Source organism: Cyanistes caeruleus, chromosome 17 (assembly GCF_971803275.1).
Source record: "Cyanistes caeruleus chromosome 17, bCyaCae1.hap1.1, whole genome shotgun sequence".
In the NCBI taxonomy this organism is placed as follows: domain Eukaryota; kingdom Metazoa; phylum Chordata; class Aves; order Passeriformes; family Paridae; genus Cyanistes; species Cyanistes caeruleus.
Genome location: NC_141717.1, coordinates 2,433,546 through 2,459,093, shown reverse-complemented (window position 1 = coordinate 2,459,093; position 25,548 = coordinate 2,433,546). Strand labels below are relative to the sequence as shown.

At 62.7% G+C, this 25,548-nt stretch overlaps 2 protein-coding genes across 8 annotated transcripts in view; one reads left to right on the top strand and one right to left on the bottom strand.

The window, feature by feature from the left end:
• On the bottom strand, window positions 1-16,778 carry SBK1 (SH3 domain binding kinase 1). 5 transcript variants are annotated; one of them, XM_086854231.1, is made up of 5 exons: window positions 10,370-10,497; window positions 8,348-8,997; window positions 3,369-3,571; window positions 3,082-3,284; window positions 1-2,548 (listed from the first exon to the last, which is right to left on the bottom strand). In XM_086854231.1, the coding sequence occupies exons 3-5, from the start codon at window positions 3,562-3,564 to the stop codon at window positions 1,766-1,768; spliced, it is 1,182 nt and encodes a 393-aa protein (XP_086710357.1). In that variant the 5' UTR covers window positions 3,565-3,571; window positions 8,348-8,997; window positions 10,370-10,497; the 3' UTR covers window positions 1-1,765. The 5 variants fall into 5 exon arrangements, with proteins under 5 accessions (XP_086710357.1, XP_086710359.1, XP_086710356.1 ...); XM_086854233.1 differs by lacking the exons at window positions 8,348-8,997; window positions 10,370-10,497 and adding an exon at window positions 16,033-16,778 and having other exon boundaries at window positions 3,369-3,593; XM_086854230.1 differs by lacking the exons at window positions 8,348-8,997; window positions 10,370-10,497 and adding an exon at window positions 16,033-16,778.
• A 7,857-nt stretch (window positions 16,779-24,635) lies between these two features.
• XPO6 (exportin 6) overlaps window positions 24,636-25,548 on the top strand; it is a 54,984-nt gene continuing 54,071 nt past the window's right edge. Inside the window, exon 1 of one of the 3 annotated variants that reach the window (XM_023936472.2) lies at window positions 24,636-24,875. In XM_023936472.2, the coding sequence (XP_023792240.1) occupies window positions 24,873-24,875 (3 nt within the window). In that variant the 5' untranslated portion in view covers window positions 24,636-24,872. The remainder of the gene's footprint in view (window positions 24,876-25,548) is intronic. The other 2 variants (XM_023936473.2, XM_086853757.1) reach the window with 2 other exon arrangements.

Genomic DNA, 25,548 nt, shown 5'->3' with positions numbered 1-25,548 from the left:
GAAATTTTTTGTTGCTTTTATACCTATGTATTTTGTTATTTTTTTATGGTTTCAGTTGTGGTTTTTTTTAAATCCTTTTCAACAGTGACAAACTGAGGTAACGTCTGTGACACTACAGCCTCTCCTACGGGAAGAAGGTCCGAAACCCGACAGCTGAGGGAACTGGAAATAAAAACCTGACAACCTACGGACACAGCGACCTCGACGGGGACAGAAATCACACCGGGCACCCTCTGGGACCCACCCTGGGCGGTGCCACCGAGGGCGGCCGGGATCCCTTATCTACATTATTGCACGAAAGATCGAGGACATCGAGGGACCTAAGGCAAAGAGGAGTAAAACCGGTGCCTAGCTCTCTACGTGGGGCAATGCTACGTCTAACGCCGGGCCCGGGGGTGCCAGGGACGGGGGCACGGCGGGGGCGGGGGCGGCCCCTGCTCTGTAAACTGCTGCTGCTGCTGCTGCTGCTGGAAAGCGTTTATAGCCCTTTGTGGGGAATTGGGGCACCGGGGCGGCCCCACGGCACCCACCCCATGGGAGGGAAGCCCGAACCCCCCAGCAGGGTGCTCCTGCCTTGGGGTGCCCCCACAGCTTCTCCACCCGCTCTGCTGGGTGCCCTAATCCAGGAGGGAAGGTGTGACCTCCACACACACCCCAGGACCTTGTCGCTAAGGGGCCACCGGCGGCTGCTGCCACCACGCCCTCGCTGCAGCCAACCCCGGCAGGGTCTGTCCCGCTGCCGCTTCCCCGCCAGCCCCGGGGGAGGGTGACAGGTTTGGGGAAGGGGTGACGGCAAGGAGGGGTGATGGGGACAGCACAGAGAAGCGGGCGGGCCCACGGGAGGAGCTCCCTCCCCTGCTCCCGGGCTGTGCAGGGCAGCCTGGGGGGCACCGCTGCCACCTCCTCCCGTCCCTGGGTACAAAGAGTGCACAGGGGCCGCGGGGATGCCGGCCCGGCCCCGAGCATCCAACCTGCCGGATGGTGGCACCGCCGGGCACAGCCCGGAGCGCTGCTCCGGCCACAGGGGACCCATCCCTCCGGCAGGGCCTGAGCCGGGTGGGGCAGGGCGGGGGCACTGCCAGTGGCAGCGGCTGGGACACACAACGACACACAGACAGGGACACTTGCTACATCAGTGGCTGCCAGCACCTCCCACGGCAGGGAGGCAGCCGGGGCTGCCGGGGGTCCGGGGCTGCCGGCAAACCCCGGCTCCCCGGCACCCACCTCCCCATCCCCTCCCAGTCCCCAGCAGGGCGGCAGGGACTAGTGGAAGAGGGAAAATCACCACCCACCCAAACCTCCCCAAAGGCCTCCTCCACGGTGCAGGGTCATCGGCCTTCCCTCTCCCCCGGACGGGGTCTGGGCACGGGGTGGGGGCAGAGCCAGTGGGTCACCCGCTACCCACTGCCCCCTGACTCGTCCTCCCCGTACTGGGACACCCCTCCCCGTGCCACCCTGGGGGGAGCCTTGGAGGGGGCAGCACAGCCGTGGCAGGGCTGCGGGTGCCCCCAGCGTCCCCAGCAGCGAGCGGTGCCCTCGGCTGGGCTCCGGCCACTGGGGGATCGGCATCCTCGGCGCTACAGAGCGCAACCAGTTCTGTCCTTTTCCTCTTCGGTTGTGTTTCTTTTCCTTTGTTTTTTTTCCTTTGGGAAACCCAGAGCCCGGTCCCGGCTCGTTCCACCACCACCACCACCACGACGAACTCCCCCCATCCCTGTCCGGGGCGGGGGGACGGGGCGGGTCGCGCAGCCGCCACGCTCCGCCGTCACACGCAGATCTCTATTGCTGTGGCCAGGACCATCTGCCCCTTGCCCTTGTCCTGCCGTCCGTCTGTCCTGCCCGCCGTGCCCGGGGCGGCTGCTCCGGGTTCGGGGCCGCGCGTTCCGCTGCCCTCGGTCAGGACGGTCCTCTTGAGCGGGGCGGGGGTGCAGGAGCCGGCGGCCTCGTGGCAGTGGGGCCCGGCCGGGAGCTTGTCCCTGGCGTGCTTGCGGGAGCGGTAGGAGGGCCGGCACCGCACCTCGGCCATGAGGTCGCACTTGATGAAGTAGAAAACCTCCTTGACGGGACAGCGCTTCTCGGGGTCGAGGGCCAGCAGGCGCTGGAACATGCGCAGGGCGCTGTCCGTGAAACGCCGCCACTGCGAGGGCAGCCCCGCCAGCCGCCCCTTCTGCCACCGCACAAACTCCTCGAAGAAGGCGTCGGACGCCACCGCCGCCTCCCAGGGGAAGTTCCCGGTGAGGACGCAGAAGATGAGCACCCCGAAAGCCCAGACGTCGATGCTGGTGTCCACGGCGAAGCCCTCGGCGCGGCCGGCCTGGCACACCTCGGGCGCCGTGTAGGGGATGGTGCCGCTGATGCGCTTGACCCGGCAGCCCACCTTGCGGGTCATGCCGAAGTCGGCCAGTTTGACGCGGCGGCAGTCGCGGTCGAAGAGCAGCACGTTCTCCGGTTTGATGTCCCGGTGCACCAGGCTCTTGCTGTGCATGTAGTCGAGGGCCAGGCCCAGCTGCTGCACGCAGCGCTTCACCAGCTCCTCGGGGAGCCCCACCTGCGGGGGACACGGCGTCAGCCACCTGCTGTGGGTCCCACCCGGCCCGGGCACCCCCATCTCTGTGGTCTGATGGACGTGGTGCTTTTATCTGGGTGCTCTGAGGCAGGGGGTGGTGGTGGGTAATGGCCCACCCAAGGGATGAGTGGTGGGTCTCAGGCTCCCCATTGGATGGTTTGGGTTGGAAAGGACCTTAAGCATCGTCCTGGGCAGGGACACCTTTCACTGTCCCAGGCTGCTCCAAGCCCCGTCCAGCCAGGCCCTGAACAGTTGCAGGGATGGGGCAGCCACAGCTTCCCCAGGAGAAGGGTGATGGGTCTCAGGCCATCCTAGGGATAGGTGATGGATCTTAGGCCACCCAGGGCATGGGCGATGGGTCCCACACTTGTTTGGAGGAGTTTGTGGTCAAGCCCAGCACAGATAGGGGTGCCCAGTCCCTGCACCTGCACCCCCTCCCACATGGGCACAAAGCCCAGCACCCCTTGAACCCCCAGATCCCCCAGAGGCTCCCACGGGAGGTGCTGGGCTCCCACCTGAGGCGGGATGATGTCGAAGAGGTCCCCGCCGGGGGCGTACTCCTGAGCGAAGACGTAGCAGTCCTCGGTCTCGAAGACCACGTCAAAGACCTTGATGATGAAGGGGCTGGAGGAGAGAGTGTTGGTGATGCTGAATTCCCGCAAGAAGTTCTTCAGCTTCGTCTTGCTCTTGTTGACGAACTTCAGGGCCATCTTGGTGCCTGTGGAGGGCAGGGGACAGGGGTGAGCCCTCGGCTGGGACAGACCGGGCACCCCGCTGCCAGCACCCGCCCCGCTCCCCTCACCTGTGCTTTTGTGGGACACCAGGTCCACCTTGCCGTAGGTGCCCTTGCCGAGCTCTCGGATGAGGTCATAGTGCTTGGTGATGTCGGTGCCCGAGAGGGTGCGGATGGCCAGGGACTGCATGTCCTCAGTGATGAGGGGCACCCCGCAGCAGCCCAGCTTGCGCGACGGCTCCTGCTCAATCGAGCCCGCGCTCATGGTTGCGCTGCAAGGCAGAGGTGGCACTGCTTCCATGGGAGCTGCAGAGCCATTGTGTCCCATCCCATCCCATCCCATCCCATCCCATCCCATCCCATCCCATCCCATCCCATTCCCTCCTGTCCCATCCCTAGGGCTGCAGCCATGGCTCCTTGCAAAGAGGGATTGGGCTGCCAGGGTGGTGCTGAGCAGCCCCCACCGGGTGTCACCTCTCTGTCCCCAGGGGCCACCAAGCCAATGGCTCTGGAGGGGATGCTCCAGCCTCTGCAGGGGCTGCAGCCATGTGGATGTTTGGGGACAAAGGGAGGGCTCCAGGCATGACAGAGACAGGGACAGGAGACAGGGACACACACAAGGACACACATGGATCAAACAGGGACACACACACGGACACATTTTCTCAGGCCTGGTGTGTTCACAGCCACCCTGCAGGACAGGAGCTTAGGCCCTTTGGGGGTCCCCTCTGCTGCTGTGTCCCCAGTGGGGACCCCAAGAGCCAGCCCTGTCTGCTCCACAGGGAGCCCCCTCAGGCTGAGCCTCACCCCAGCCAGTGGAACCAGGACCACGCAGAGGGACCAGTGGGACACGATGGCTCTGCAGCAAATCCCTCCCTCACATCTCTCACATCCTCCAGCACCAACTCCTGGCCTTCGCCAGCCAGGGTGCCAAACACTGGTGTGGAGAATCCCAGAACCCCAGACTGCTTTGGGGTTGGAAGGGACCTTAAAGCCAACATTGTTCCATGGGCAGGGACACCTGCCACTATCCCAGGCTGCTCCAAGCCCCATCCAGCCTGGCCTTGGACACTCCCAGGGATCCAGGGGCAGCCACAGCTTCTCTGGGCACCCTGTGCCAGGGTCTCACACCTTCATAGGGAACAATTCTTTCCCAATATCCCATCTATCCCTGCCCTCTGGCAGTGGGAAGCCATTCCCTGTGTCCTGTTCCTCCATCCCTTGTCCCAAGTCCTTCTCCAGCTCTCCTGAAGCCCCTTGAGGCACTGAAATGGTCTTTAACGTCTTCCAGAGTCTTGTCTTTTCCAGGCTGAACAATCCAAATTCTCTCATCTTTTCCTCACAGCAGAGGTGTTCCATCCCAATAATCATCATTGTGGCCTCCTCTGGACTTGCTCCAACATTACCATGTCTTTCCTGTGCTGGGGACCAAGAGCTGGATGCAGCATTCCCGGTGGGATCTCACGAAAGCAGAGCAGAGGCCAGCCCAGCCAGCAGCACATGGACAAACACTCCTCACTCCCAACAAATCATGGATGGTTTTCTCCTCTGACCATTCCCACAAGAAGATCCAAGATTGGAATCACCCATCACACCACCACAGCAGTGAAACCACTCCAGCATCTCCTCTGATGTCTTCAGGGCACTGCCTCACCCTCTGTCACTGCAGAAGCACAAACCCCGGGCAGCCAGGAACGTGGGGACGGGCACTCGGTGGCTGCAGGTGGACGAGGATGGACAGAGAGAGCCCAGGTGGTGCCCAAGGACTGAGCCCCACGCAGGGGCTGTGACAGCCACCCCAAATGGTGCCAGACACCCCACAAAGCACCTGCAGCACCCCACGGATCAAGATCACAGAAGGATCCTCCCAGCCCCTTCCCAATAAGGCTGAGTCGGATCTCCAACTTCTCCCTCCTTCCTTCCTTCCTCCCTTCCTTCCTTCCCCCCACCAAGCTGCCTGTCATCCCAAACCAAAGCTCAGCTTCTTCACTTATTATAGTTATATTTTTTCCCTGGGAAGTTGGGGAAAAAATAGAAAAGGAACTTCAACATCATGATGTTCCAAAAATGTAACAGTTTGACTCATAAGATCTCCGAAGCAGCTCATCTCCATAGTGTTTCATTGGCCCCCTGGCAGAGGAGCACCATCTCAGCGTCTGGGTGCTGGAGGTGGAGGTGGATCAGCAGCAGCTCGCTGGAGGCAGGACTGAGAACAGCCCCCAGCATCCTGCACAAAGAATTCCGGCTACGCTTGGATTTACGATTGCGCTCATCAATATCCCTTAATTAACCGGCTTTGAAATGCAATTATTCGAGTTGGGAAGGTTGGGTTTGAGGAAGAACCCCGCTGGTTGGATGGGAGAGAGGAGAGGGAGGACTGGCAGCTTGTGGAAGTGCTCTCCAACTCAAGGGCTGTTTGCTCTTCCCCTTGGCTCAGCCTGTTGGGGTTTCCAGGTGTCTCCTTCCCAACCAGCAACCGAGGAACGTCCACGGGAAGCAGGGATCCACCGAGTCAGGTGCCGTGCTGCGGCGTGGGCTGGCACAGCTGGCACCGGGATGTGCTGCCAGGGATTGGGATGTGCCGGGATCCTGCCGCAGTGCCGGCTCCCAACAACAACCCTCGTCAGGGCTCTCGGCACCACGGGGCCACCAGCGATCCCAGGAGAAACCAAACAGCGGCGGCGACCGAAATACCGACACGCCAAGGCCAAGGAAAGCGTAAACACAGAAGTTTTCATTAAAAATTGAAAGGCTTTTGAAAACATGTTGGGTTTGATGTGAGCAGCGAAGCGGGGCGGCAGCAGGAGGCAGCGAGAGCTCTCTTCCAGCTCCGTGCACTCCCGGGGACAGCAGGGATGCGGGAATGGCGGGACACGGAGGGATGGCAGTGCCAGAGCGGCAGGAGATGCCACCGGCTTGGCCCGGCTGGGGTTGAGTCCCACATCCTTCTGCAGCCAGGCCAGTCACACCAAGGATCACCTGTGTGGCCTCTCGCCGGGTCGGGTCACTCCAGAGGCAGAACGGAGCCTTTTCCCAGAGCCCAGCTCCTCTCCCACCCCAAAACCCCCAAAAGAGGAGTCAGCACCGCGTCCGAAGGAAGCCAAACGCACCCTCTCCAGTTTCAGGTGTTCCTGAAGGAGCTTTCCCAAGCAGGGAGGAAGGATGCTCATCCCGGCCGAGTCCTGGCAAAGCCCCCCAAGGGTTCAAGATCCCGGGAGTGACAGAGGCAGTGAAGCTGCTGCCACGTGGCCCCGGGACCTGCCGCTCACCACAGGCGGTTCCTGCCGTCATCTCCGCATCCTGAGCCATTTCTCCTACTATTCAGACTAAAATTGTTCTGTGTTTAAGCTTCAGAACCGTTTATCTCATTGAGTGAGGAGGATAATCCACCCACCTCTTCCTTGCTCCCTGGCAGGTATTTATAGGCAGCCACTCGTCTCCCGTCGGCAGCTGCCGCTCCTCTTCCCAAACCTCCCGGCTCCATCCCCAGCACGGTGGAGCAGATCCCGGCAGGACATCATCCCGTATCCACAGCCCAGCATCCAGCAGGGAGCCGAGCCTGGCACCGACAATCCTGCCCCAGCTCCGTTCCCTGCTGGGGGATGCTTTGTCCTGCTCTGGATCCAGCCCTGGGCACATCGGCTCTACCCATAACTAATTGCAAACTCATTAGGAGCTCATTGAGAGGAGCAGAGGCCGCCCGGGAGAGTTGCCCCAGGCTCCCGCAGAGGAGGCTGCTGGATCAGCGGCTGCTTGGAAATTAAGAGGGAAAAAGGGGGAAAAAAACCCCTCTGGCCACATCAGAGACTGGCGGAAAAACAATCCGGTTATTGCAGGAGGTTACAGGAAAAGGGTTTGGCTGAGCCTGATGCACGGTTGAGCACCAGGGGCTGGGACTCGCACCGTGACACCGTGGGCTGTTCTGGGGCAAGGAATTGGGAAGATGAAGGGAAAATCTATGCAGGGCAGGAGCTCTGCAAGACCCAGATTCCTCTTTAAAGAGGGGAAAAATGTGAAATGCAGCAGTGGGATGGGCACAGGCCCACACTGCTCTGTCCCTGCACTTGGCAGAGCTTTGATTTCCCCATTTCCATCCCCAAACCCTCAGTTATGAGCAGGTGACACCGACTCCCACCCAAGGCCAGCAGGCTGGAGGCCTGGGCATCCCTCAGGAGGGGATGACACACCCTCCACACCCCAAACAGCTTCCAAAACAGCCCTGTTTCCGCTAAACAACACACTGAGCCAGCAAAGTCACACCCTGGGCCCTGCCAGAGCCATCCCCTCTCGCAGTTCTCCACATGCCAGCACCACCCTGGTGTCACTGGAATGAGGGGCCCCCACACTGAGCCGCTGCCTCCCAGCACCCCACTCCGATTCCAGCCCCTGCCACCTCCATTCCTGCCTGACCCCGTTCCAGGGACATCCTCTCCTCTCTTCTGTGCCGCTGGGACGCACAAACCAGATATGAGCTGTGCTTCCCGGGGGCTGTGGCACGCTGGAGCCCAGGGAGGGCTCGCAAAGGCACCTTGGCCTAACGAGGACAACGTGGCTGTGGGGGCAGGACGGGAATCTCACCGGGGCTCGGAGCCACCGGCACCCACCATGGCCAGGCAGCCTCCGGCCAGGCCACCTCCCACCTCCCCCAAAGCAGCAAAACAGGCCAAGGAAAAGGGTTCCTGCATCCATGTGCCACCCCAGGGCCATCCAATGCCACTCAGGACAAGCCGAGTGTGTCCGGGAGGTGGCTGCTCACACATGGCACGGGGACATTGGCTGCTGGCAGTGGTGTGGGAACAGCCCCTCTGCCAGCATCCCACAGCCCAGCAGGAGCAGCCACCTCAAAGAGGCCATGGGTGGGACATGTCTCCATGTCCAGCTGGCTCCACAGCAGTGGGACAGCGCCAGGGAACGCTGGAGCACCACGGACACCACTGGAACCAGCACCAAACCTCCACCGAAGCACCTGCAGCAACCGGGACTCCCCAGTGCCCCCAGTTTAGGACTGAATTGGCACTGAATTCCAAGTTATCCAGCAATTCTCATACCAGCTCCTTGCCTTGCAGCCCGCTCGGCAGCAGGATTGTCTTCAGCAAAGCCAATGAGCGCCCAGCCAGGCACGGGCTCCCAGTCAGGAGCTGCTCTCCCAGTGCAGATGTTCCAGCTGCAGGGCAGGGTCAGGCCCTGTCACACCCATCCATGCTGCCCTCCGCTGCAGGAACCATCTCCCATCCTGGCCAGCAGCCTGTGACAAGCTTCCTCAGCCTTTGGTCCCAAGATTCAGGTTTCACAGACCAATTTGGGAAGAGCAAACAAAGCAGTGCCAGGACTCCTCCGCCAGCTCCCCGGGGAGCCACCACTCCTCCTTCCTGCCACCGTTCCCTGTGCTCTCCGCACTGATCTCCCGGAGCTGCCAGCAGGATTTTCCCTGCCTTCGTCCACACGGGGCTGTCTCTGTCCATCGGCCCCGATGACAGGACCTTGGCTGCCTTTCAGTGCTTCGGCCTCCCGGGGTTTTTGCTGCCGAGCAGGATGGCTTCGTTAGGACCTCAGCTCCTCCAGCCTGCAGCTCCTCCCGCCTTCGCCGCCAGCACCGGGGATTTATGATTACTTCATTGTTTGATTGGTTTCATCAGCCTGTCATCATCTCCCTCCCAAAACTCTTCCGCCAGCGCCGGCTGCACCGCACGGTTGGGATCTGCAAAGAAAAACGCCCCGAGCGGCACCTGCCCGACCCCACGGCAGGGCCAGCCGGCCTCGGCCCCGCTCGCTGCCGGCGACAACAGGGACACGTCCCTCTGCCACAAAACCCAGCCCTGACTCCGCTGCAAGGGGCTTTACGTGCCCCGTGCAGCCCGGGCATCGCCCCCAGCTCAGCCTCCCGCCGGCTGGGATGCTCCCGGGGAGGAGGATGCTCCCCCGGGCAGGGCTCGGTGACACGGTGACACCGGAGGGGTCGGGGGTTTGGCACACGGACACCCGGCCCTGACCTCTGCCTCCCCGTGGGTCCAGGACAGAGGGGTGCCGAGGCAGGGCCACCCTGTCCCCGGTCCCCGAGCTGGGCTGGGGCTCCCGGCTGGCATCGCCCGCCCGCGGCCACGGCGGCAGCGAGGCCGGACCTGGAGGAAAGTGGGTCACGCTCCCCCTTCCCCGCTGCAGCCGGGGACACGCCGGGGTGGGATGGAGGCCCCGCGGCCAGGGGACAGCAGGGGACAGCGGGGGACAGCAGGGGACAGCAGGGGACAGCAGGGGAGGTGAGAGGGGAGATAGGGGAGGTGATGAGGGGACACAAGGAAGGTGAAGTGGTGAAGGGAGGCGAGATGACGAGAGGAGATGACACGGGGAGATGACGAGGGGACAAGAGAGGACACGATGAGGAGAGACAATGAGGGGAAACGAGGGGAGATAACGGACGGGGCATGAGGGGAGATGACAAGAGGACATGAGGGGGGATAATAGGGAAGACAGGAAGCTGGTGAGGGAAGACAAGGAGAGGTGAGGGAACATGAGGGGGAAACAAGGGGAGATGAAATGAGGAGGTGATGAGGGGACACAAGGGGACACAATGAGAGGACACGGCCTGAGCTGCCCTCGAGGCCACCTCTTTCTGCTCTCCCCTTCCCCTGTTCCCAGCTGTCTTCCAGCTCAGCGCACCCTTCCAGACGCCCCCAAAGCCGCCGAGAGCCCCCAGGGACCAGCCCCGCGGCCGCAGCACCGCTCGGTGTCACTCACACCCCTCCGTCCCCGTCCCTCCCCCTCGCCCCCCCGCCGTACCGGGGCCGCCCGGGGCGCAGGTGCCACCGGCCGCAGGAGGGACCCGGGGCAGGGGGGCGGCCGATCCCGGGGGCAGCGCCCGCACCGCGCGGTGCCCACCCCGCTCCATTCATCCCGGAGCGCCGCTTCTACCGGGATGGGGGTTTTGTCCCCTCCCCGCGCCGTGCGGGCAAACAAAGGGCGGCCTCGGTACCGGGCGGGCAGCGCCCCCCGCACCCCCATCCCCGTATCCTCATCCCCGTATCCTCATCCCAGTATCCTCATCCCCGCACCCCAACCCCGCACCGCCGCCTTACCGGAGGGGCGAGCCGCCGCCGCGCCCCGTCCCCGGCGGGAGAGGAGCCGCCGCCGCCGCCGCGCTCCGCCCGCCCCGCCGGGCTCCTCATGCCGCGGCCCCGCCGCCGCCGGAGGAGCGGAGGGAGCGGAGGGAGCGGAGGGAGCGGAGGGAGCGGAGGGAGCGGAGGGAGCGGAGCGCGGCGCCCCCCGCAACCCCCCGGCAGCGCCCGCCCCGCGCCGCGCTCCGCCCGCACCGGCACCGGCACCGCCCCGGGGAGGGAGCGGGGAGCGGGAGGAGCGGGAGGAGCGGGAGGAGCGGGAGGAGCGGGGGGAGCGGGGGGAGCGGGGGGAGCGGGGGAAGCGGGGAGGCTCCGCCGCCGGCCCCGCGGGAATGGGGGGATGCGGAATGAGCGATGCGGGATGCGGGGCGCGGATGTCCCCGCTCTCCCCACCACGATGTAGCCGGGGGCTGTCGGTGCGGGAACAGCCCAGGAAAGGGGGGTCGGGGCTGGGCTGCCCCCTTCCCGCCGGGTGGGGAGCTCCGGTACCGCGGGTTCGGCTCGGAGCAGACCGCGGCGCTGGGGACAATGGGGATGGGAGCGGTGCTCCGCAGGGGGAGGCTTCACACCCTACCCCACACAGGGACCCCGACAGCCCGAGCTTGGAGCATCTGGGCGTCACCAGCACTGTGCCAAAAGCACAGGACCGTGTCCTGCTGCCCGGTGCTTCCCTGGGCCCTGCTGTCCTTGAGCTCGCCAAGACTCTGTTCCCTCTCCTTTGGCACAGGTGATGCCCCCGTGGTGTGGGTGATGCCCAGCCTGGGTCAGGGAATGGTTTGGGTTAGAAGAGACCTTCAGGATCATCCCGTTCCAAGCCCTGCCTTGGAACACCTTCCACTATCCCAGGCTGCTCCAAACCCCATCCAACACGGCCTTGGACATGCCCAGGGGTCCAGGGGCAGCCACAGCTGCTCTGGGCTCCCAGAGGAAGGCAAGGGATTGGCACTGTGCTCCCTCTTGGAGCATCCCTGGACACACCTCGTCTTCCCTGATTTCCTTCTGTGCACACCAAGGCCAAACAGGGATGTTTAACGCGGGCCAGGATTTGCTTTGGGACTTCTTTGTTTGTCAGCTGGGTGCCAGCTCCTTTTGCTCCCGCGATGTCACTTTAAAGGGACCCACAGTCGTGGGGCTGCCCCACGCTCCGAGGGGGAGAACGGACTGTTCCCCCACATCAGCTGTGCCCTCTCCGCTGAGACCGGGGCCGTCCCACTGCCCCCTGAGGCCCCACACACCGGGGAGGGCCGGGGAGCCATCGGCACTGACTCACTGATGGCTCTGCTCCGCTCAGGATGCAGCTCAATTAAGTCTTTTCATGAATGACTTTAAGGCAAGAGGCTGAATCACACTCCGACACTCCGCTTTAATTCGTGCCGGCATCGGCTGTGCCACCGTCACCCTCTTCTTCCAGCTGAGCAGCGGCAGCCCCGGGCAGGGCCCGGGAGGAGCGGCTGCGGCTCCCGGGACCGGCCCCTCCATCCCGCTCCGCTCGCCGGCTCCTGCCACAGCTCCCGGCTCCTGCGGCTGGGATGCTCCAAGTGTGGATGATTCCCCCCGGGCTGGAAGCATCGGAATGGCATTGGGAGGAGAAATGCTGGAGCGCAGTGACCCGGCCGGCCGGGCTGGGCTGCCCGGGGCTGCCGGTGCTCGGGACAGAGCTGGCACAGGGCAGGAGAGCGCCTGAGGAGTGAAGGTGCGCCAAAGAGGAAAGCTGTGGGAGATGGGCAGAGCCGGGCTGCTCTCTGGGTCACCGCAGCAGCAGACACGGCCCGGGGAAAGGCAGAGCTGCTGGGGATGGGGTGGCTCCAGCCTGGCCCCTTCCCGAGGCTCCTCTCCCCCCGTGTCCCCTGCCTGTCCTTGCGGTGCCATCCCGGCTCCCGCAGCCTCCCGCTCGCGGCGCTCCGAGCGGCTCCTCCGAGCTCGCTGTCATCTCTCGCCCTATTTATAGCTCGGGGCTGTTTCTAGGTCAGGCGGGAGGTGCCGCTGCCCGGGGACCGGCCCAGGGACCATGGAGGGGGCTGCAGGGACAGTGCCACACGTCGGGGTCAGCTCCCAGTGCCACCGTCCTGCTGCTGTGCCCTGGGCACACAGGGCTGAGCTGGCACTGGCACCAGCGGGGCCTGGCAGGGCTTCCTGGGGCTCTGTGGGACCTGGCAGGGCTTCCTGGGGCTCTGTGGGACCTGGCAGGGCTTCCTGGCGCTTTGTGGGGCTTGGCAGGGTTTTGTGGGGCTCTGTGGGGCTTGGCAGGGCTTTGTGGGGCTCTGTGGGGCTTGGCAGGGTTTTGTGGGGCTCTCTGGGGCTCCATGGGACTCTGTGGGGCTTATCAGGGCTCCATGGGACTCCGTGGGGTTCAGCAGATCTTCATGGGGCTTTGTAGGGCTCAGCAAGGCTCTTTGGGGACTCCACGGGGCTCTGTGGAACTCAGTGGGGCTCTGTGGAGCTCTGTGGAGCTCTGTGGGGCTGTGTGGGGCTGTGTGGGGCTGTGTGGGGTTCCGTGGGGCTGAGCAGGGCTCCTTGAGCTTCTGTGGGAGTCCACGTGGCTCTGTGGGGATCTGTGGGGCTCCAAAAGGATCTGTGGGGCTCCATGGGGCTCCTCAGAGCTTGCCAGGCCTCTGTGGGGCTCAGCGAGGCTCCATGTGACTCCGGGGAGTTCCGTGGGGCTCCATGGGGCCCGTCAGGTCCCTCTGGGGTGTCCCTGCCCCTCGGTGGCGCGTGGGTGACACCGGAGCTGAGCCATAGTAACACCAGTTGTACCAGGGAGCGCCCGCACTGAGCTCGTGGTCTTCAAAGCACTCCCGGAATATTAATAACTAATTAAGATTAACGAGATGAAAGGAGCCAGATCAAACATGTTTATCACCTCGTGCAATCCCAAACCGTGTGAAGAGCCCCCGCCTCCCCGAGGGACCACGAGCGCCCTTGGGATTTGTGGAATATCCGGCTCGTGCCGTGGGATGTGCTTGGACAGGGTGGGCAGCGGGAAATGACCTGGAAAGCCCAAAATATTCCCAGAGTGCCAAGTCCCCTCGGAATTCAGCGAGAAGGTGGCTTTGTCCCTTTGCCATCGCTCGGTCAGAGCGGGAGCCGAGGGGCTGAGCCCCGCACGGGGCCGGGGTCCCACGGCCACCCGCGCCTGCCACGCTCCGGTGACAGGAGCCGAAGCTGCCGGGGATGCTGCGGGGATGCTGGGAAGCGGCAGCGGAGGGAAGGAGGGAGGGAAAGCGGGAGCGGAGCACGCCGGGAGCCGCAGCACGGGCGGAGAGGACCCGCTCCCCCCGGGGGGCTCCTGCGGGGCCAGCACCCCCCGCCCCCAGCCCGGGGGGCGCCACCCGTGCCGGGTGTCCCCTGAGGCCCTGGGGACAGAGCCCATCCACGAGGATTCCCAGGGGAAAGGAGGTGGTGGAAGCTGGTTCCCGGAGCGCGGGGGGAGCGAGGGACTCAGAGCCCCCAGCTCGGTGTCCCCCCGTGATCCTGCTGCCATCCCACCGGGGACAGCCGGGACGAGATTCCCAGGGGCTGCTCCCAAGGTCAGGGAGGGGCCGCAGCCGGGGACAGCCCCGCTGGGGATGGGCACACACCGAGCCCCTGTCTGCGACCCTCGGGGTGCTCCCCCCAGAGCCGGTCCCGGGGCTGGCAAGGACCGAGCAGGCGGGCGGGGAACAGCGGCCGAAGGGATGGATCCCCCGGCAGGGCTGGGCAGCGGCGGCAGCAGTCGGGATCTCGGGAATGGTGCTGGCCCTGGAGCACAGCGAGGGCTGCCCAGCCCCTGGGACCGAACGGGACAGCAGGGCTTCTTTGGGATGCGCTGCTTGGCAGAAGAAGCAGAGCGGGTCTCTTCCAGGGGAAGGAGGGACTGAACTGGGGGCACGGGGGGAGCACGGGGCCCGCCCTGGCCCCCCGGTACCGCGGTACCCCAAGAGCAGCCGGCACCGCCCGCCCGCCGCCTCCGCTCGCTGCCCGTTCTCCTGGCACCATCTAGAGGCTGCGGGGATGGGCACGGGGGGACGGGGACAGACGGGGGGACAGACAGACACGGGGGGACAGACAGACACGGGGGACAGACAGACACGGGGGACGGGCACTGACAAGGGGAAAAGAAGACAGACAGAAAAGAGGACGTGAGGACAGACACGAGGGGAGAGACAGAGGGGAGAGACACTGGGAAGAGACGTGGGGACAGACACGGGGGGACAAACATAAACAAGTGGGGACAGACATGGGGGACAGACACACTGGCACAGCACCCACCGCACTGCCCCCGGCACAGGGGCAGGACCAGCGCCGGGGCGGTGCCAGGGCAGGGAGCGCCTCTGGCAGCGCCGCCTGTCAGCCCGGGGAGCCCAGCCCGGTGGGGCTGTGCTGGAGGTGACAGGGATAGCAGCTGTGTCCCCACGGGATAGAGAAGACTCAGGGACAAGCTGGTGACAAGCAGGGCAGTGTTCAGGGACCGGACACCCCCCCCCCCACCCCCCCCAGTGCAGCCCACCTTGAAGCAGGGCAGGACAGGGAGAAGGGCACAAGCCATGGGTGTCCGTCCCTCGCCGTCCCTGCAGCCACCCCGCGGGACCACGGGCCACCACACTGCCACCCCGGCTGCTCCCTCCCTGGCTGAGGATGCCAAACTCATGCCACCTGTGGCCTGACACAGGCTGGATGCCTCTGGTCAGCTCCGAGCCCGAGTTGGGCTGTGGGACAGCAGCCCTGTGAATTCTGTGCACCCCCCCAGCCAGCAGCACCCACATCTGGACCCTCTCGACCCCCGGTACCCCTGTTCCCCCACCTGGGCACTGACTCACGGGAACTGAGGCTCTATAAACTCATGACTTACACCAAAACAAATCCTACAGCTTCCTGCAACCCGGCAGGAAGGACAGACTGCATAGATTGATCCAGCTGATGGCCCTGAGGCTCCCCCAGACCTCTCTGGGGACAGCCAGTGTCTGGAGGGCTCCTGGCTGGAGCGGGCAGGGGCTGTGCCCGGGGCTGGCAGCGTGGGCCAGGAGCCGGCAGTGGCTCGGTGCCACGGAGGAGCAGTTGGGCACAACATGTGCCAGCATTCACACCTCGCATCCTGCCGGCTGCCCGGCTAATTCCGGCACCGCCACCTTCCCCCTGGCTGTCAGCAGCGCCGATGGGAGAGGAGATTTCGGGGAAGGGGGAGGCGAGCGCCGGTGCTGCTGCCCAGGGGGACAGGCCTAGGGGAGCCTCGTGGCTCTCCTTGGGGACCCCCCAGCTGCACTGGGCCCCCGGCACCAGCCGGGCACGGAGGAGCAGGCACTGCCCAGGGACCCTGCCCCGGTGAGCCGAGGCGGGTGGGATGGCTCCGGGTGGATCGGGGATGGTTCTGGGATGGCTCCGGGAGGCCGTGGGTACAACACGCTGCTGGCCAGGTACAGCAGCAGCGCTGAGCTGGCACGGCTCGGCTCGGGATGCCCATCGGGCTCCCTGGAGAGCTGCTGCCAGGGAAGCACATCCCGGCCGGACACACGTGCTCTGCACAGCACCGGCTCCGGACTCCTCTGGCCAGGAGAGGATGCGCCGGCTCCCAAGGAAACTTTGGCACTGTCCCCCCGCCGGGCTCCCGTGCTGTCCCCCCCGGGGCTGTCCCGGCTTGCGGCTCTGACCTGTGCAGGTGCAGGGGCTGCAGCTCCTCTTTCTGGAAGCAGACGAAGCAGAAGGAATCCATCGCTCAGCTCCGGTGGCCACCGCGCCCGGGCGAGGGTGACCGCAGGGCAGGCAGTGCCGGAGGGCTCTTGGCATCTTCCTCGGCAGCGCCGGCGGTGGCCGGAGGCTCAGGCCGGCCCTCCCGGGGCCATGGTGTCGGGGAGCCCCTCACACGGCCGGGCCCGGCCGCTCCCCGGGCACCGAGGCCGCTCCGGGCTGTGCCGCGTCCCGCGTCGCCCTCACGCCGGGGCCAGCGATGCCCGGGGCCACCCCGGCACCCATCGCTCTGCCCGGCCGATGGTGACACCGCCAGTCCTCAGCGGGTGCCAGCAGGGACTTGGGATGGCATCGGCAGCCCCAGGGCTCCGGCAGGGCGGCCCGAGGCACCGGCCGAGCCCCGCGGTGCTTCAGAGGCCCGCGGCACCGGACAGCGCCCGCCGTGAGGGGAAAGTGTCCCCGGCAGCAGGTGGGGTCCTGGCGGGACCCAGCGCGGTCTGGAAGGGTCTGGAAAGGTCTGGAAAGGTCCGGCAGCCGAACACACCGACGAAGGGGGAAAGTTGTGCCGTCGTGGCTCGTCTCTCTCTCACCGGCAGAGCCGCCGCTCGCTCTGACAGCTAAAGCAGCGTGCGAGTATTAATAGCTCCCGACTCCCGCGGCGAGGATGGAAGTTAACTCCTCCATTGCCGCCTGCCCGGCCTCCAGCCGCCCTCTCCCCGTGCCCGCTGCTGCCTCCGGGCTCGCCAGCACGGGCTGAGGCCGGGCAAAGCCACCGCGCCCGGCCGGGGCACCGCGGCCCAGCGAGGAGCCCGGGCTCTGTCCCCTGGGGCTGTCCGACATCCCCGGGCTCTCCTCAGGGGACACGGCGGAAATCGCCGGGCCCGGGGCTCCTGGTGGCCCGCGGGGGTGGAGGAGGTGGCGTGGGGCCGGCCCCGGGTGTTTCCCACTGCACGGGCACGGTGGGACAGGGCACGGGGCGGGAGCACGGCGGAGCCTTGTGAGGGGGTCCCTGCCCCACAGCACCATCCCTGCCCCACAGCACTGTCCCTGCCCCACAGCACCATCCCTGCCCCACAGCAGTGTCCCTGCCCCACAGCACCATCCCTGCCCCACAGCAGTGTCCCTGCCCCACAGCACCATCCCTGCCCCACAGCAGTGTCCCTGCCCCACAGCACCGTCCCTGCCCCACAGCACCGCCCCTGCCCCACAGCACCATCCCTGCCCCACATCAGTGTCCCTGCCCCACAGCACTGTCCCTGCCCCACAGCACCGCTCCTGCCCCACATCAGTGTCCCTGCCCCACAGCAGTGTCCCTGCCCCACAGCACTGTCCCTGCCCCACAGCACCATCCCTGCCCCACAGCACAGTCCCTGCCCCACAGCACCATCCCTGCCCCACAGCACCATCCCTACCCCACAGCACTGTCCCTGCCCCACATCAGTGTCCCTGCCCCACAGCACCGTCCCTGCCCCACAGCACCGTCCCTGCCCCACAGCACTGTCCCTGCCCCACAGCACTGTCCCTGCCCCACATCAGTGTCCCTGCCCCACAGCACCATCCCTGCCCCACAGCACCGTCCCTGCCCCACAGCACCATCCCTGCCCCACAGCACTGTCCCTGCCCCACAGCACCGTCCCTGCCCCACAGCACCGTCCCTTTGCCCCTTGATGAGGGTCCCTGCCCCAAAGCGAACCATTGCTGCAGGCAATGTCCAGCTGCTCAGGAGCCCCCAAACTCCCATGGCCCTGACATTGTTCATTGTCCTGCCACTGTTCCCCATCCATTGGGACCGGCTCAGGGACCAACACGCGTCCCCCGGGTCCTTGGGGCTGAATCCTGGTCCCTCGCCCCAGCCCGCACCCAGTGTCCTGGGACAGGAGGAAAAGCCATGTCCTTGGGAAGCTGGAGCAGAACAGGGAGAGGCTTCCCCAGCCTGGCCTTGGGCTTTGTCATCTCTCTCATCCTGAATTATTCAGTGAGCGGCTCTGCCGGTGGCGTCTGCCCCGGCCACACCCCCGCTAATGGCAGAAATCGATGGCTTTTTAATTCCTCATGGCCAGAAAAGCTCCTGGCTGTGCTTCTCTGGGTCCTGTCCTCCCAGGAGACTCTGATGATCCCAGTTTTATCTCACAGAATCTTGGAATCCCAGAATGGTTTGGGTTGGAAGAAACCTTTAAACCCATCTCGTTCCAGCCCCTGCCATGGCAGGGACACCTTCCCCTCTCCCAGGATGCTCCAAGCCCCATCCAGCCTGGCCTTGGACACTGCCAGGGATCCAGGGGCAGCCACAGCTGCTCTGGGCACCCTGTGCCAGGGCCTGCCCACCCTCCCAGGGAACAATTCCTTCCCAATATCCCATCCATCCCTGCCCTCTGCCAGTGGAAGCCATTCCCTGTGTCCTGTCCCTCCATCCCTTGTCCCAAGTCCCTCTGCAGCTCTCCTGGAGCCCCTTTAGGCCCTGCAAGGGGCTCTGAGGTGTCCCTGGAGCCTTCTCCTCTCCAGGTGAGCACCCCCAGCTCTCCCAGCCTGGCTCCACTGGGGCTGTGCAGGGTGTTTGGTGATGATTCTCTTCCCATGCTGGTCCTTGGGTGCTGGGGGAAGAAGCATCAGCATCCCTCAGGCATTGCAGTGAGGGAGTCCATGGGTCAGGTCCCCCAGGCCCCCCAGTCCCCTGGCTCCAGGGCCCTGGCACCCAGCCAGGCACCCACTCACCAGGAGCATGCTGCAGGAACAACAAAAATGTTAAAATTTAATGCCTTGGCTAATGGGCTGAGCAGAATGGAGCAGAAACCTGGAGCAAAAGGGAGGAGGATGAGAGTGCCCAGGCCTGGGGAGCCCCTAATGGCTTCACCCTCCACTCTCTCCTTCCTGGAAAAGGGGACACCTCGCTTGGCTCACGGGACCCTCCTGCCTCATTAAATAAATTAAATAAATAAATAAAAATTAAATAAATCCCACCACAATGTTGGACCAAGGGGCCAGTCATGAATCCATGTGGTTCCTGGTGGATCCCCACAGGAGCTCCTGGTGAGGGACAGACCCCTCAGGGTGAGACCTTACCCATGGGAACCCAGGTTCCATCGTCCTTCTCCACCACCTGCACCTCTGCTGGTGTCCCACAGAACCGTGGGATGCTGAGAGCAGGGAGAGGCACAGAAGGGCAGGTCAGGACATCGTGCTGTGGTGTCTGGGTGGATTTGAGATCTGGGAAGAAGGTTGGGACAGACTGAGCTTCACGTAGGTTCAAAAGAAACCACAGCCTAAGCGAGTCCTTTCTCCCCGCCTGCAAGAGAGCGGAGGGAGAGAACTGCTGTGGCTTCCACCTGCTCCTCTGGCTCTGGAGCTGTTGGAAGGGATGGTTGGGACACTGGGATGAATTTCCAGGGCTCTCTTTCAAATTTTTGGGACATCAGACCCACAAAGCCTGGCTGAAGCTTGGTCTTGCTGTGCTCCCCATCCATGTGTCCTTTGGGGATCTGCTCAGTGCCCTGTCCCCATGGGCTCGTTCAGTCCCAGGCTGGGAGCAGCCACCCCTCAAAGGGAATTGGGAAACCATTCCCAGGGATATAATCAGTGCCCAAACCCAGCACAGTCCCAGATGAATCCCAGTGGGGCGTGGAGCAGAGCAGGAGTGGAGGCACAAAGACCCAGCCAGGACCAGTGGTGGCCACAAAGCCACAGAGGTTCCTCAGCCATCACGGCCACCCTGGATGGCCCTGGGCAGTGTGGCCAGCACAGGGATGTGTGGGGGGGTGGGCTGCCAGCCCCATCTGAGCACCCTCCCCCCCGGGACACCAGGCTGGGGGTGCCTGTGTCCCACCCCACACCAAAGCAGGACACGGAGCCATCCCAGGGAGGAGCTCCCTCTCCTCAGGCTCTGCCTGGTTTATATCATTAATTATCCACATCTGCACTTTCCTCAGGAATTTTTACCTGCTGGGCTTTTACAGCTTGCTAAATAAGCAAATTCCTTGCCAAGGAACTTGGGAGACGTGGGGAGCGGTGGGGCTTTGTGGACAAAACTTTTCCAAGCGGCTTTATTGAAGTTATAAAACACAGTTTAACCCTTTTCATCAAATTGCTTTGCATGAGGTGGCAGGGCAGTAAAATGCTCATTTTTCCACGGCATTCCCAGTGAGTTACAGCTCGGTTTGTGGCAGGAACAATAAAGGAGATGGGAGCAGAGGGGAGGGATGTGAGGGGAAGCACAGCCAGCTGCTGGGTTGGCGTGAGGCTCAGACTCACCCTGAGGGCAAAACCCAAATGCTGCAAAACAGGAATAAAGCAATTAAATGTGATGAATATTTGAATGTGCGATTGAAGGGGATGGAATCAAGGCTGGAACAGTGCATTGGGTTGGAGAACAGGCATTTCAGTGCCTGTTTGCAATAAAAATTGAGAGATAAACCATGTGGTAACAAATTATTTTCACAAATCCTGTTCCCTTCATCTCCCCAAGCAGCTGTTCAGCTCCATGGCATTTCCATTCCTTCTGTGTTTTTAAAACATAAAGTTACCAAATAAATTAAAAAACAAAAAAAAAGGTGGATGGCTTCTCCTACCTTGGGGCTGGTCCAGAGACAATCCAGGCACTGCTGCTCCCTCTTTAGGGATGGAGGAGCCCCAGATTGAAACGAGGTCTGGCACAGTCACTGGTTTGGGGGGCTGTTGATTTTCTTTAAGAAATGATGGGATAAAGCAGGCCCAGGGCCTGGCATGGCCACATTCCCAGGCTCCTCCTCATGCTCCAGTGATGCTGGAGGCTGATGTGGAATTCCCACCTTGTTTTTTCATGGATCAACAACAACAGGAGGTGTGTGAGGGGCCGTGTGAGATCTGGTGTTTTCTCTGTGAGGCACAAGGACACTGGGGACACCTTGATGTGTCTGAAGGTGTCTGGAAGGAAGATGGGCACAGACCTTTTATTAGGGCCTGGAGAGACAGGACAATGGGGGAATGGTTTCCCAGTGCCAGAGGGCAGGGATGGATGGGATATTGGGAAGGAATTGCTCCCTGGCAGGGTGGGCAGGCCCTGGCACAGGGTGCCCAGAGAAGCTGTGGCTGCCCCTGGATCCCTGGAAGTGTCCAAGGCCAGGCTGGATGGGGTTTGGAGCAGCCTGGGACAGTGGAAGGTGTCCCTGCCATGGCAGGGGTGAAATGAGAAATCTTTAAGGTTCCTTTCAACCCAAACCATTCCATGCTGTAGGATTCCTTTACCTGGGGACAGATGTTTCCAAATCAAAGGCTTGCAAAACTCAGAATCCTCACATCCCTGAAAGCTCCTCCACATCCCTGTCCTTGGCAGGGATAAGTGGAATAGAGGAGAAATCTCCCTGCAGGGATCCAGCAGTTTGGCAGAAGGTTCCTTCTTTAGGTTCCCATCAGCTGCTCCGTGCCCGTGGATCCCTCCCTCCTCATCCCAGGGATCTGGAGCCGCTTCCCTTTTGGAGACCCCAAGAGAGCCCATCCCCAAACCCCCCAGTGCTGGAAGGAGAAGGTCTCCTGCCTGGGGAGGCTCAGGAGGTCCCAATCCCCGCTGTCCCTGGTGCACGTGTCCGCGCCCAGCCCTGCCGGGATGACAAACGGTGATAATGAGATTATCCTTTTAATGATCACCATGGTAACGAGCCCGAACGGCTCCACATCCCAGTGGGAGCCCTGCTGAGGTGGAGAATCCAGGCAGCTCCAGCCTCGGATCAACACAGACACCCCACGGCTCGGCTGGGGGGCTTGGAGAGGTCTTGGAGTGGTTTTGGGGCAGCCAGAGGAGTTTTGAGGTGTCGGGGAGATTTTGGAGGTGTTGTAATGGTTTTGGAAGTGCTGGAGAGGTTTTGGAGGCATCGGAGGGTTTTGGTGGTGTTGGGAATATTGGGGAAGTTTTGGAGAGGATATGGAGGTGTCAGAGGAGTTTCGGAGAAGTCAGAGGTGTTCTGGAGGTGTTGGAGAGGTTTTGGAAATGTTGGAGAGATTTTGGAGGCGTTGGAGCGATTTTGGGAGTGTTGGAGAGGTCCTGGGGGCATCTGAGAGTTTTGTTGGCTTAGGAAATAGTGCAGAGATTTTGGAGAGGTTCTGGAGATGCTGGAGTAGTTTTTGGAAGGGTTTTGGAGGAGTTTTGGAGATTTTAGAGAAACTTTGCTCCAGCACCTTGCTGGAGGGGTTTTGGAGATGTCTGGAACATTGAAGGGGGTTTGGAGAGGTTTTGGAGACTTTGGAGAACCTTTGGAGAGGTTGCAGGCATTTTGGAGGTGTCAGAGGGGTTTTGGAAATGCTAAAGGGGTTTTCAAGAGGTTCTGGAGGAGTCAGAGGGGCTTGAAGGCGTTGGAGGGGTTTTGGAGGCAATAGAAGGTTTTTGGCTGTGGTGGAAATTTTGCAGAAGTTTGGAGGTGTTGGGGAAGTTTTGAAGATGCTGAAGATACTTTGAAAATGTTGGGAGATATTTGGAGGTGTTTGAAGGGTTTGGAAAGTGATTTTGGAGGTATTGGAGGGGTTTGGAGGGTGTTGGATGAATTTGGGAAGTTCCACTGAGGTTTTAGAGACGTTGCAGAGATTTGGGAAAGGCTGGAGAGATTCTGCAGGTGCTCAAGGGGGCTTTGAAAGTCTTGAGACCTGACAGATTTTGAGGGTGTTGGAGGGTTTTTGAGGAGTCAGAGAAGTTTTGAAGGCATTCAAGGAGTTGAAAATATTTGAGATGTTTTGGAGAGGTACTGGACATGTCAGAGAGATTTTGGAGAGTTTGGAGAGGGTTTGAAGGTGTTGGACAAGTTTTGGAGATATTTTGGAGAGGTTGCAGGGGTTTTGGAGAGGTTTTGGAAGTGATGGAGAGGTTTTGGAGTAGATAGGTTCTGGAAGTGTTGGAGGGGTTGAGGAGGTTGTTGGATAGGTTTTGGGGGGTTGGAGAGGTTTTGGAGGGGTTGGAGGGGTTTTGAAGGGGTTGGAGGGGTTTTGAAGGGGTTGGAGAGGTTTCAAAGGGGTTGGAGGGGTTGTGGAGGTCTTGGAAGGTGTTGTAGGGCACTTTGGAGGTTTTTGGGAGGTTTGGAGGTGATGCAGAGAGGTTTTGGAGCTGGGGCTCTGCCTGGGGGCACACACGATGATCCATCGGCACATCCAGGCCGTGTCTCCTCTCCTGCTCCTCCCTCTGTGGTTCTACCACCCTGCCTGGCCCAGGAACAGCGTTTTCCCTGGAGGGATGAGCAGGACTGGGGCCTGTTGGGGTCAGTGCTCTGCTGAGAGTGTGGAAATAAAATCCTCCGTGATGGAAAATCCTCCTGGACACCCCACGGGTCCGCTCAGCCCTAAGCTGCTTGTGGAGCCCTGGGGACAGTTCCAGCCCCACAGATGGTTTATTCTCCCTCCTCCCGGTGTTTAATCCTCTAAAGGAAGTGCCAGCCTTTGCAATGTCCCCACAGAGCTGTTGTCCCCTCTAAAGCCCGTTAAGCCATCAGGCTGAGCCACCTCTTGTCACTGCAGGTGCCACAGGAATTTGGGAACCATAAGGAATACTTGGATCTGTATCACCCTCACTGGTCTGGAGTTCCAGTGGTTCACAGCTCCTTGATTCTGTGAGCAGTTAAGGATTGGATTTCAATTTTCCTGACATCAATCCCTGGATTAATGGATCTGGGTGTCCCCACTGATGTCTTCACTCCTGGCCAGGTCAGGCAATAGAAAACTGATGGCCACAAAGAGTTCCAGGCTGAGACAAACCTGGGACATGGGAATAGCAGAGGATTCCATGCTGTGGAGCTGTGTTGTCATTGCTGGGGAGGGATGGAAGTGTTGGGGGTTTGCCTCACCCTGGTTCATTTAATTACTTAATTAGTTACAAAGGCACAAAGCCAGGATCCAGCTCCAGAGCCCTGGTAGCTCTTCAGGGGACAGGAGGCAGCACAGGCAGCCCTGGGGACCAACTCCAGGGCCAGCTCCAGCTCAGGTCCAGGCCCTGGCCCAGGTCTGGGTCTATCCCCCTCCCCATTCCCATTCCCATTCCCATTCCCATTCCCATTCCCATTCCCATCCCCATCCCCTCCCATCCATAACCCATACCCTTCCCCATTCCCATTCTAGCTCCATCCCTCTCCCCATCCTCATCTCTAGCTCCATTCCAATCCCATCCCACCTTCATCCATATCCCTCTCCCCATCCTATCCCATCCCACCCCATGCCCATCCCTACTCCCATTCCCATTCCCATTCCAAGCCCCGCCCACAAAGGGCGTGTCCCATCATACCCCCGCCCACAAAGATTCAGCCCAATCAACTCTCATTTCCTGTCGCGCGGGAAAGCGCCCTGTGCGCATGCGCAGTGGGGCGGGGCGGGGCCAGGCGCAGCTCCGGGCGTGCCCTTCGCTCAGAACCCCGCGAGCCGCCGCGCCCTTCTCCAAGATGGCGGCGGGCAGCGCGCTGTGCCGAGCTGCGCGTGCGCACAAGGCGCTGCCCCGGCTCTGATTGGCTGCGGCTGCCGGTGAGCGCTTCCGGTGGGAGGGCGGGGCGGGGCGGGGCGGGGCGGGCCCGGGATGCGCCTGGCGTAGCCCCGGCACCGACACCGGCCCCGCACCCGCGCGGGCCGCACCGCCCGCCGCTCGCGCCCGTCCTCCCGCGGCCCTGCCCGGCGCCCCGGGGCTCCCCGTCCCGCCGGCCGGGGGAGGCCCGGGGGCTGGGTGCCGGCAGCTCTCCGGTGCTCGTGGCTGCGCGGCCGGCGGGGGCTCGCCGGTGCATGGGCGGGGAGGCCCCGCCGGGCCACCGCCGGCCATGAGATGAGCAGAGTGCGGCGCCCTGCCTAGAGCCTTCCCGGGGCCGCCGCGGCCATGGTGAGCTGGGGGAGCGGGGCCCCGGGCGGGGACGGGAGGGGAGGGAAGGAAAGGAAAGGGGGAATTGTCCCGCGGGGCCCGGGACACCGGAGCCGGGGGGGTGAGGGGCGGCTGCACCCCGCGAGCCACCGCAGTCACGGGGTGGAAAAAGCCGGGAGGACACGAATTCCTCCTGGGAGTGTTGGTGCCTGGGGGTGTTGGGACTCACAGGTTTTATTACAGCGAGGGTGCTGAGGGGGTGCCTGGAAAAGCTGCGGCTGCCCCTGGATCCCTGGAAATGTCCGAGACCAGGTTGGACCGGGATGGAGCAGCCTGGGCCACTGAAAGGTGTCCCTGGACGTGGCAGGGGGAGGAACGGGATGAGCTTCAAGGTCCCTTCCAACCCAAACCATTTCGTGATTAAGATTCTCCGACGCCAGCTGTGGGCTTGCCCTCACGGCCTCCAGTTCAGCCTTGGATAAGCTGTAGGAATGACCTGGATTCTGTTCTGTGCTGGAGACACAGGGAGCGATCCAGCCCGCTCTGAATTGTACAATCCTCTCTTCCCCTGGATGAGAATCCCGAGGATGGATCTCTGATCCTCTGGGTGCTGGCAGAGCCAGGAGCTGGGAATTGCCTCCAGGGGAGCGGGGTGCTGCTCCCTGTCACCATCCCACAACTGCTGTTCCTGTTT